At 37.3% G+C, this 11,438-nt stretch overlaps 2 protein-coding genes across 2 annotated transcripts; both read left to right on the top strand.

The window, feature by feature from the left end:
- The first annotated feature begins 360 nt into the window (after nucleotides 1-360).
- On the top strand, nucleotides 361-7,085 carry uck2b (uridine-cytidine kinase 2b). The gene is made up of 7 exons (XM_084412529.1): nucleotides 361-798; nucleotides 2,710-2,869; nucleotides 4,223-4,319; nucleotides 4,412-4,554; nucleotides 5,426-5,523; nucleotides 6,592-6,640; nucleotides 6,728-7,085. The coding sequence occupies exons 1-7, from the start codon at nucleotides 691-693 to the stop codon at nucleotides 6,859-6,861; spliced, it is 789 nt and encodes a 262-aa protein (XP_084268655.1). The 5' UTR covers nucleotides 361-690; the 3' UTR covers nucleotides 6,862-7,085.
- Nucleotides 7,086-7,889: 804 nt separating this feature from the next.
- On the top strand, nucleotides 7,890-11,362 carry czib (CXXC motif containing zinc binding protein). The gene is made up of 8 exons (XM_084412531.1): nucleotides 7,890-7,980; nucleotides 8,066-8,149; nucleotides 8,652-8,708; nucleotides 9,164-9,245; nucleotides 9,401-9,432; nucleotides 9,596-9,673; nucleotides 10,719-10,784; nucleotides 10,864-11,362. Exons 1-8 carry the CDS (start codon nucleotides 7,975-7,977, stop codon nucleotides 10,939-10,941), a joined length of 483 nt encoding a protein of 160 aa, XP_084268657.1. The 5' UTR covers nucleotides 7,890-7,974; the 3' UTR covers nucleotides 10,942-11,362.
- Nucleotides 11,363-11,438: the final 76 nt, after the last annotated feature.

Here is an 11,438-nt window from a genome sequence, read left to right as displayed (position 1 = left end):
CATTGGTTTGCTCTCTATGGTGTCGTGTGACGTTTCCGGAGATAAAACTCAATGAAATTGTAAAATATAGCATAAAATATATCGTCTCCGAATTTGTGGAGGTTGACAGCACGACTTATTTTGTGAATTTATATCATTGTGAAATAAATCTAAAATCATCCAATCCTTTAATCTGAAAAATGTAGACAAATCATTGTAACATGTATTTTTTTATATGATAAATGTTTTATACAGGGAAAACGGAAAATCTCTTTAAGTAACTCTGCAATTTTGGCTTACTACTTTGTGAGGGGAAATTCGGTTTTCTTTCGTAAATTATCTTTTAATTTGTATATGACGTTTATTTGTATGGACTTGTAGACAGACAGACAGATAGATAGATAGACAGCTTTCATGCTGCTCATTTATGACCTGAAAACGTTTAAATGCTATTTCATGTACGTTTACTTCAATAAAAAGAAAGAGCACATGCGCGACAAAGAGAAAATAATATTTAAATCGATGGCTAATTGGTTATTAGATTAAAAAATATATATCCTTAGGAACAGCTTACACTGTAAGCATTATTTTCTTTGTGAGAGCAGTGAGCGAGTGCGTGGGGCAGTAAAAGAGGAGGAGCACGAGCACCGTGTGTGTGTGTATTATTAGAATAGCGACACACACACAAGTGCTGCTCCACTCACTGCAAGCATGGCTGGCGACTCAGAAACACATCTTCAGGACAGAGAGGAGGAGAACGGCCACACCATCCGACAGCCTTTCCTCATCGGTGTGTCTGGAGGCACCGCCAGTGGAAAGGTTTGAGCTTTAGAGGGTTTATCAGTAAAACCGTACAGACTCCGCTATTATCATGTCGGTTAACGGGGGTTTTCTATGACGCCGGTGCCTCCAGCGACCGCGTGGCTTTAGTCAACTCACAATGAAATAACAAAACACATTATAAATACGGCATCGGGGATTTTAAAATGTATTCACATCTTATAGGTCAAAATCCATACACCATTTTGTCATTCGACAAGTCTTTTGTCATTCATCAGTGGAAACTGAGTAAATTTCTAAAACGCGAATTTAAAACTTAAACTAAACGACGGCCCATAAGTTGTCCCGTTAAGATGTGTCCAGATTTCGTGTTTATCGTCGTAATGAATGTCGATAATGTAATGTTTTAGCTCCACGTGGCGTAATTCATTTTGAATTATCACCTTTTATGTTGTCGTTTATTTGCCTGCGAGCCACCTTGAATGTCTAAATCGGATGTTGACGTTTGCTACGTGTTTATTTCTCGCCAGACGTCTTTTAAGTCGCTGTTAAAAATAAATAAAAATGTGCCACTTCCTCTTTGTAGGCGACCGAAAGTTGCGGGAACATGACGTCATAATAGCGGAGGATGTTTACATTGTCCCAGTGACCCCGTTTTAGTAACACGTCATTAATCTTCCGCTGACCTTCATGTGCAGGAAATGTAACTCCCACTGCGAAAGAATTACAGCCGAACTTCTGAAGTGTCTCTTAAACCATGTTACTTGCAGTCAAAATGTGGTTTGTCCACACTTTCTGCTGCCTTGTGTTCACTGGTGTCAGTGTGTGAGGGAATACACGTTTCTCACCTGATTACAAATAATGACTGACAGTCTGACACAAATGATAACTGTACAGTTGGCCGATGGATAAAGCCAGGCCATGCTTCCCTTGCTGAATTTCCTTAAATGGGAGATCTGACCCACCCCCATGGCAGTTCACAGCACATGTCCGCAGAGACGCCAAGTCTTCTTTATCTACAGTTCAAGTTGAAGGGAAGGATCACCCAGATATGGAAATGTGGTCACCATTTACTTGTCTTCATGTTGTACAGAACATAACATAAGATATTTTAAAGAATGTTGGTAACAAAACACTTCTGGTGTTTACTGACATGACAATTTTCATTTATAGGTGAACTATCCCTTTAACATTGTAAATATTTAGATTATATATGTTTTTTTTTAAATAGAACAATCTATTGAACCTTTATACACTAGATACATAAAAATAAAAAAAAAATCATATTTGATACATATGGCTCATACTTGAGGCCCATACTGAGCAAAAGCAGTTGCCGATATTTATATTCAAATCAATGAATACTAGCATAAAATGCATATACATATCAGTTGTCGCTCTATATCTCCCAATAATGTCTTAGTAAGATAATATTTAAATGCTTGGTTTTATGATCAAGGCTCAATAGTTTTTATTGTGGGGGCAAAACATATAATACAATGATGATTGAGAGATTAATAAACATTCATCAAAAGCCTGTTTTTTTTATATTTGATAACATGATTCTTTAAAAAAAAAAGGATGTTTTGTTAATCAAGTAAAACCAAGTTGCTTCAGTCTGGTAATTGTTTATCTTGAATTATTACTAACAATATCAAATTTATTCTTATGTTTACTTTATAAAAGTCACCAAAACTTGAAGGTGGACATTTTTCAGAATCATACTAAAATATATTTTACTAACTAAAAATAATAAACCATCAATCAGACGGCAGAATGTAGATTGTGTACAACAGGTTCTTTGGTAATTTGATAATTTAGAGGCCTTAAATATGCTACAGTACACTTTATATGGTTACTATTACAAAACCTGTGGCTTTAGGATGTGTATATGTGAACTGGGCATCTTAAAGAGTTTGGCACTTACTAAGTCCTGTGTCCTGTCTTCAGTCTTCAGTATGTGAGAAGATCATGGAGCTGTTGGGCCAGAATAAAATTGACCGTCATCAGCGGCAGGTGGTCATCCTCAGTCAAGACAGCTTTTACAGGGAGCTCACGCCTGAACAGAAGGCCAAAGCACTCAAGGGCCAGTTTAACTTCGATCACCCAGGTACTATAAGGTCTGAGGGTTGTTCAAGCAACCCTTTCTTTTTTCCCTGTGGAACACAAAAACACCATAAAGGCCCTGGTAGAGTCGCGGAGAAGTTCGAAATACGTGAGCAGCGGTATACTGTTATACACGTTAATATGTGCTTTCCTATCAGTAACAACAAATGACAGCGGTGAGAAAACAGTAGTTAAGAAAGAATCCGATCATAGTGATATGATTAGGCAATTCGGCACTCCAGTTAAGTCACTGTTTATTTATATAGCACTTTATACTAGTGTTGTTAATTCGTAACGTAACTTCGATACGATACCTTGAAAATATTGATATTCGATACCACAGGTAAAACTGCCATATATACCTCCTTACAGAAAATGTATCTCATAATTTTTTGATAATTTGGGTAATTTTGTTGAAATGCCTTATACAGCACAGGGAGGCTTTATTTGAATCGTTGAACTACATTTACCAAAAAAAGACGAGTAAACCGTCAGTAATAAAATAAGAATAAATAAACCAATCGCAATAGCACAGATAAATACAATAGAATAAAGAGACAAATGAAATAAACATGGCTTCAAGTTTTTCAGGTGAGTCTAACAGTATTATTCAGGTAAGAATTACTACAGAAATGAAAGTAATCAAATGTAAAATAGCACTAGATAGTTTACATAGTAAAAAATTAAATACAGATTAATGCTTACAATTAAAGTTACAAAAGTTATTCTGTCAAGAGCAGAAAATGATTTTCTTTTGTTCTTTGATGAACATTAATGACAGACAGCAGCAGGTTTATTAGGCTTCTGTCACTTTAAGAGCGTATGCACTGATCCAATATACTGATACATGCCTTTTCGCTCAACTATTTTACCTTACGAAACTGACTGAATTTACATGAATACTCGGCAAGACTGACATTTTGACATCATTTTGTTTGTATTTGACTGTTTAAGCGCAATAAACCATGAATAAGTAGTCAATTTGGTACTCGTGAGACGTGAGAAACCCGCGGGAATTACAAAAATTATGCGCAAAACAAGCACTATTCAGCGTAATAATGTTTGATTTTAGACTGGGTATAGTCAGGTAAACAATACGTAGCAGCGTAACGTTACTGTTCGTTCCTCTGGCCTGGCTGAGAACAAGCTCTGGCTCTAGAACGCAAACCATTCTGGTGGAAAAGGGGTACAGGTCTTCCTTTAGGCAAGGCAAGGCAAGGCAAGATCAAACAAAAATTGGTTTAGAAGATGTGTCATGGACTACTACTTTTAAGGATTAAAATTGCATTGTCTCTTTGACTAGCTTCTTATTGAATAGAGAATAATCTGTTCATCACTCTGTTTCTATAATTCTTAGATGCTTTCGACAATGAGCTCATCATGAAGACTCTGCGCGACATCATTCAGGGGACCACTGTGCACATCCCAGTTTATGACTTTGTTAGCCATTCCAGGTCAGCGCTGCTCTCCCTGTCGTTTCTGAAGGTGCTTGTTTTGGGCGCTCTGATATCACTGCTGAATCGCGTGTTCTCCATACCTCTTACAGGAAGGATGAGTTTGTGACCGTGTATCCGGCGGATGTGGTTCTCTTTGAGGGGATTCTCATGTTCTACTCGCAAGAGATTCGAGATCTGTTCCAAATGAAGCTGTTTGTGGACACGGACCCAGACACGCGCCTCTCGCGAAGAGGTACATGCATTGTGTGGCGTTTTCATTGATTCATTTCTGGAGCAATTTGGTTTAGGTAGTGCATTTTTTTTTGTACCCTTAGTAGAGTATGAGTTGTAGCTTTGTTTATTATAGCGAAAGTGGTTTTCCACTGGGAAGAACTTTATTTTTCTCTCATTTATACATATACTATATACACACACACACACACACACACACACACACACACACACACACACACACACACACACACAGTCAAAAGTTTGGAAACATTACTATTTTTAATGTCTTTGAAAGAAGTCTCTTATGCTCAGCAAACCTGCATTTTTTTTTTAAATAAAAAATACAGAAAAAACTGTAATATTGTGAAATATTACAATTTAAAATAATGGTTTTCATCTGCCATTACTCCAGTCTTCAGTCACATGATCATTTTTATTCATCAATGAATCCTGAAGAAAAAAAAAGTATTACAGGTTCCAAGAAATCATGTGACACTGAAGACTGGAGTAATGGCTGATGAAATCCGTTCTTTTAACTTGTAATATTTCACAATATTACTGTTTTTATTTACTTGATCAAATAAATGCAGGTTTGCTGAGTTTGCTGATAAGAGACTTCCAAAAACACTTAAAAATAGTAATGTTTCCAAACTTTTGACTGGTACTCTGTGTATATATATACGTCAAAGCACAATACTGGTCTCGGCTTGTTGGTAACATGGATAATTAATCATTTTATCACTTAATCACTAGGCTGTACTTCCAGCTATAATATCTGTGTTGAGGTAAAATGACCGTGAATGTTTAGTCATATCGCCCAGCGCTGTCCCTTAGCATTAGTTATGTAGACTAGCACAGACCAATCATGCATATTTTCATGTTTCACTCAGTGTTGCGGGACATCAGTGAGAGAGGCAGAGAGTTGGAGCAGGTTCTGAACCAGTACATCACCTTTGTGAAGCCGGCCTTTGAGGAGTTCTGTCTTCCTGTGAGTATCTTCGTGAACGTCTTTCTAAATCCAATCCTGTCTGCACTGTTTCGTCAGGACAGGCGTCACGTATATTAAAGCGTAACTCTCGCCAAAATGCAACCTGTTTTTTTTTTGTTGTTAATCTACCCAAGGCAAACTTTCTTTAAAAACAAATTAGGATGGAAACGCCACTTTTAAGATTGACCGTATTTTCGTTTTCGGTCTAATTGCCTTTTGAATGGGAGTGCTAGGGGCACTACTGTGATAGCATAAAAATCGCTATTTTTAAAACACTAAGAAGGCTCGACACAACATGAAACTTTGCTCGAAGTATCACCAGGGGCTCTACACATCAACTCGAGCATTGAGAACATTGTTTGTGTACACAGTTTACTAAAAAGAAAGATTTTGAACAGCTCACTGAAGCTGTGTCCGCCGGCATTTTGACAGTCAAAAATAGTCGATCTCCGAATGCGAATGAACTGACTCTGATTTTTAGTATTGTTTCTTATATGAGGATCCTTTTTCAAATACAAGGTCAATATTGATTTTCACTAACGACAAAACAACATGTTATCCGTGAATTTATACGGAACTAAGCTTTAGGAGCTTTCCATCTTTACTCTCCTCCCTGTTACGTTGCATTCGGAAATCGACTATTTTTGACTGACAAAATGCGGACACAGCTACAGTGAGTTGTTCAAAATCTTTCTTTTTAGTAAACTCCGCGTACACAATGTTCTCAGTGCTCGAGTTGATGTGTAGAGCCCCTGGTGATACTTCGAGCAAAGTTTCATGTTGTGTCGAGCCTTCTTAGTGTTTTAAAAATAGCGATTTTGATGCTATCATAGTAGTCCCCCTAGCACTCCCATTCAAAAGGCAATTTGACCGAAAACGAAAACACGGTCAAACTTAAAAGTGGCGTTTCCATTCTAACCATGCTTTTAAACGAAGGTTTGCCTCGGGTAGATTCACAAAAAGACCCTAGGTTGCATTTTGGCGAGAGTTACGCTTTAACTTGATACTTTCCATCTGCTTTCTCTATTCTTAATTCCCTAAATCATCTTTACCGTTTGTTTTTTGCAGACCAAAAAGTATGCGGACGTCATCATCCCTCGAGGAGCAGACAATCTCGGTAGGGTAATAAGAGCAAGTTTATCTTTTTAATACACACTGTGGAGAGAGATTTAACTTGATGTGCTTGTATTCCATTACTCTCTAGTGGCAATCAATCTGATCGTGCACCATATTCAGGATTTCCTGAACGGAGGATTCACCAAACGACAGAACGGTTTACAGAACGGCCACGGGACACCCAGACAGAGGAGGACGTCCGAGTCGAGTAGACCTCACTGACCTCGCTGTGACCCTTCCCTCCATTGAGGAGAGGGCAGAACTGAATAATTCACAGTGGCATCCCGTTGAGAATAAGGGGATGCGGGAGCTGAAATGCCTTTGTTATTGTTACTATTATTTGTATTTGAAATGTTGTTGTGGATAATTGTTTGCTTTTACAGTTTTTCAGAGGGTTTTGAAGGTGCTGTATGTTTTTGGAAGATTTGATTATACACTCAACCTGTCCTGTCAGTGTCTATGCTTTCTCAGCTACTCAGAAAATAAATGAATAGTATGGAATGTTTCGTAGAGACAACCTTGATCACAGTGCTATTCGCACACATACTTGAAGTCAGAGCTCAGGTTGGGTGGGTTGTTCCATCCACAAAAAAAAAAAAAAAAACCCTACTACCTCATATCTGAGGCCCTTTTATGCGTATGAGTGAAGAGATGTGTTTTTCGTAAAGATGCCATTATGGTAAACATGTCATTTAAGTTTTTTTTTTTTTTAGCTTTCTAGTTGAATCTCACTGTTGTTACGTGGTTCTTCTAATTGTAGTCTTTTGTACATATAACGTGACCCAATTTGTCAATTTTTGTCTACTATATTTAGTGTTACCAGAAAGGGTTTTTGCCCACAGTATCTCGGTGTGCACGGAGTGTAAGATTTTATGCCAATTATACCAGTAATAATACTTGATTCAATGTAAAACCAGATTAAAATCAGGGATTACAGTCAGATATGTTAGTTTTTGTAACAAGAAATACCTCAAATCCTTGTATCGTTAACACCAAGAGATTGATTACCAGAATTTCACTTTAGTAACCCTGTGCACACTGCTTCAATGAGCCTGTGTTTCCTTTCCCCTTCATGACACTGTGCCACGGTTTTTTCCCCTTCTTTTTCTAGGAATTATTCACCAGATAAATTATTTATATCTGGTTTTGACGATTAACCCACTATGTTGTGGTGGAATAAAATAATAAAACTATAAAAATTAAACTGGTTCTTTGTACACCTCTCTTCCATCGTTTCATGCATGTAATACCACACATGTCCGCTAGGCGGAGCAGCTGTCGTGGCATCTGTCGCAGTCTTTATGCGCAGTTGGATGACGTAGAGCATGGCTCAATATGGGGGTATGTGTGAAAGCAGTGCATACTTGCATTTAATAGAAAACCAGTGAATTGTTGCTCCTCTAACTATTTCTGTTTGTCCATGTAGAAATTTGGGTTGCAGTTTAAAGCGACTTTGGAGAATGTAACGAACGTGAGGCCGGAGGGGGATGATTTCCGCTGGTATTTAAAGGTAAAGTGTTCATGTCGCTGCTAGAAAGAATGCAGCAGTGTGTTTAGTTGCTCACTGTTTTAATGGAAATTGAGAAATAACTAACTTTTCAGCATATATAATTACATTACATGTTTAGAATCATTCGTAAATGTGATGAATACTGATCATTCTTAATAGTGTTGAAGTTTTCAGTGGCCATGTGTGTATAATGACGTAATTTAAAGGGATAGCTCACCCAGGGATAGCTCACCCAAAATTTAAAATTGTCATCATTTACTCACCCTTAAATTTGTTCCAAACCTGTATGAATTTCATTCTTCTGCTGTACACAAAATAAGATATTTTTAAGAATGTCGGTAACTGAACAGTTGAACAATTGACTTCCATAGTAGGTTATGGAACATTTTGTCTTCAAAATTTCTTCTTTTGTGTTCAGCAGAAGAATGAAATTCATACAGGTTTGGAACATTTTCATTTTTGAGTGAACTATCCCTTTAATTACTGACTCCTGTCTTTGCAGCTGAAGTGTGGGAATTGTGGTGAGGTGTCGGATAAATGGCAGTACATCACCTTACTGGTAAGTTGCAAAGTGTGAGAAATATAATGTGGGGAATTACAATGTTAACTGCATATTCCTTTTCAATATTTTATGGAATACTGCATTGAATCATGAAAGTTATTCATTGACATTTATTGATTTTATTTTCTAGTTTCTTTCTGTTGAAAAAAAAATGCATAAAACATAATAGAAAAGTGATGATACTGTGATAAATGGGACAATATGGAATTGAATAGTTAACTCAAAATGAAACTTCTGTCATCATTTACTCATCCTCATGTGGTTCCAAACCCGTAGGATTAAAAAAATAATAAGATAATAAGATGTTATTCATTCCAAATCTCACTGATACAAGCACGATTTTGCATTTGTGTGACTTTGTATGAAAAATTGCTGTAGAATGTTTAATAAATGGCTTAAGTACATAAATGTCAAGATCTGTATTGTGATCGCTGGCCCTTCCCTCCCTTCAGGACAGCATGCCACTGAAAGGAGGACGAGGGAGTGCTAGCATGGTGCAGAAGTGCAAACTCTGTTCTCGGGAAAACTCAATAGGTAACCAACCTTCTAGCTAGTAAATGTGCTGAAAACATGCTTCCGTATGGGCCAAATCTCCAGATAAGTTGCACCATAATATCTTCTTTATTGTTGTTTCTACATTTTTGGTTGTGTCATGGGTTGACCTTAACTGGATGTCTTACTGTTTCCAGATATCTTGAGGGACACAATTACACCTTACAATGTAAGTAAGGCAGATTACATTTAGTTTGAGGATTGTTTGTTACTTCAAAAGCCACATTGTACCAAGTGAAGGATGCAGTTGCATATGAATATTCACAGTTGCATATGTTCATGTTTTTTTTTTTTGCTCAGTCATGCTGGTATATGTATGTTCTCTCCTGTAGGTAGAAGACAGTGAAAGGTTTAAGACAATGGTGCAGTTTGAGTGTCGAGGCCTGGAACCAGTCGATTTTCAACCTCAAGTGAGATATTCCAAGTATTTAAGTAGTGTGTATAAGGATTGCTAATGTGACGTCATCATGACATATTCCCAGTGGTGAACGCAAAGCATTTTGGGAATCCGCGGCACAAACATAAGGCGCCAAACTTCATTGCATGGAGGGAAGAACGCAGTGTTCAAGATGCCTGCATTTTGTAGGATTATATTCTGTTTTTCACGCTAATTTTTCATTATTTTCATGCCAGAACACTTGCCTGCTATGCCAGCCTGGCCAAACATACCCATAATTCTTTGCGTTCTGAAGAGGTTGCCGCCCATTTGGTCACATGTCTTAGCGATCTCTATATACACTGCCCAACCAAAAAAAGGTTGCTGTTTGGATTTCAATCCAAAAGTCAATGATTGGATCATTATTGCAGTGATTATGATGTTTCTAGCATGTAATATGTTTGGCAATAGCTCTTCTAACCCTAATTGATGGAATGTGTAGCTTTTAATTTCTTAAACAAACATGTAGTAAGACACATCATGGCCAATTGTTCATAGGATGACAATGTCAAGATTCATCAGGCTCAAATTGTGAAAGAATGGTTGGGAGGAAGCATGAAGAATCATTTTCACACATGAATTGGCGCACCTGAATCCAGACCGTAACTCATTGCAAGTCTTTGGGATGTGCTGGAGGAGACTTTACAGAGTGCTGGACTCTTGCATTGTCAATACAAGATCTTGACCAAACATTGATGCACTGTACATTGTTGTACTGTGAATTTATTTATTTATTTATTAATTTTTTTGCCAGGCAGTGTATATATCACAGGAATAACTTGCATATTAAAATATATTTAAATAGAAAAGTTGTAATAATATTTCACAATATTGCTGTTTTTACTTTGATTTTGATCAAATAAATGCAGCCTTGTTGAGCATAAAAGACTTCTTTCAAAAACATGTAAAAATCTTTCAGACCTTAAACCTTTGAATGATACCCTACATAATTATTTAATAGTCAAATGATCTTTAGAAGCTTTATAAAATGCATAAACATTCATCTTGCTGCTCTGCAGGCTGGTTTTGCTGCTAGCGGAGCGGAAACCTCCTCTCAGTTCCCTGAAATCAACCTGCAAGAGAAGGTAAGAATTCTCTCAGTCATTTCACACCTTTGTTCAGTTCATTCGGGAGGTCACAACACTCTCTTTTAACATGTTTCAGGACTGGACAGACTACGACGAGAAAGCCAGTGAGTCTGTGGGGATCTACGAGGTCACACATCAATTCATCAAGTGCTGAAACAATAAAGAGGCCAGAGTGAAAAAGAACTGACTGGTTACTGAGTGAAGATTTAAATTGACTACACCACACTCTTGATTGGTGTTGTGTAGTTGGTAAAAGAACACTTTTTTTATGCGTGAGATGGACAGTATACTGTTGGTGTAACAATAATAAAGTATAGAATTATATGTTGTTGTTTGTCTGTGTGCATGTGGAAACTACATTGACATTTCCTTTTATAAATAGCAGGGCTATTTGAAAAAAAAAGAAAGAAAAGAAAGTTTTTTGGTAAATGATCCAAAAAAAAAGGAGAAGAACCCAGCTTTGACCAGGCTGGAAGACCAGCCAAGACCAGTCAACCATATTAGGCTGAGTTTAAGGTGTTTGTTTGTTTTTTAGCTGATTAATGGTGCAATAAATGATAATCAAGTATCCTCAACAGGTCTTTTTTTTTTTTTACCTGTTACTTTTTTTTGTCGTAAATATCGAGTTAACTGATCACTGAGGATAGATCG

The sequence above is a fragment of the Rutilus rutilus genome (assembly GCF_951802725.1).
Source record: "Rutilus rutilus genome assembly, chromosome: 6".
Lineage (NCBI taxonomy): Eukaryota > Metazoa > Chordata > Actinopteri > Cypriniformes > Leuciscidae > Rutilus > Rutilus rutilus.
This window is presented reverse-complemented; position numbering and strand designations above follow the sequence as displayed.

What these genes read in the sequence shown, in the direction of transcription:
- uck2b (XM_084412529.1), top strand. Translation starts at nt 691, where the DNA reads ATGGCTGGCGACTCAGAAACACATCTTCAGGACAGAGAGGAGGAGAAC. An exon ending in GAGGCACCGCCAGTGGAAAG is followed by an intron (nt 799 to 2,709) that starts GTTTGAGCTTTA and finishes TCCTGTCTTCAG; the next exon opens with TCTTCAGTATGTGAGAAGAT. An exon ending in TCGAGGAGCAGACAATCTCG is followed by an intron (nt 6,641 to 6,727) that starts GTAGGGTAATAA and finishes ATTACTCTCTAG; the next exon opens with TGGCAATCAATCTGATCGTG.
- czib (XM_084412531.1), top strand. An exon ending in GGCAGTACATCACCTTACTG is followed by an intron (nt 8,709 to 9,163) that starts GTAAGTTGCAAA and finishes CCCTCCCTTCAG; the next exon opens with GACAGCATGCCACTGAAAGG. An exon ending in AAATCAACCTGCAAGAGAAG is followed by an intron (nt 10,785 to 10,863) that starts GTAAGAATTCTC and finishes AACATGTTTCAG; the next exon opens with GACTGGACAGACTACGACGA.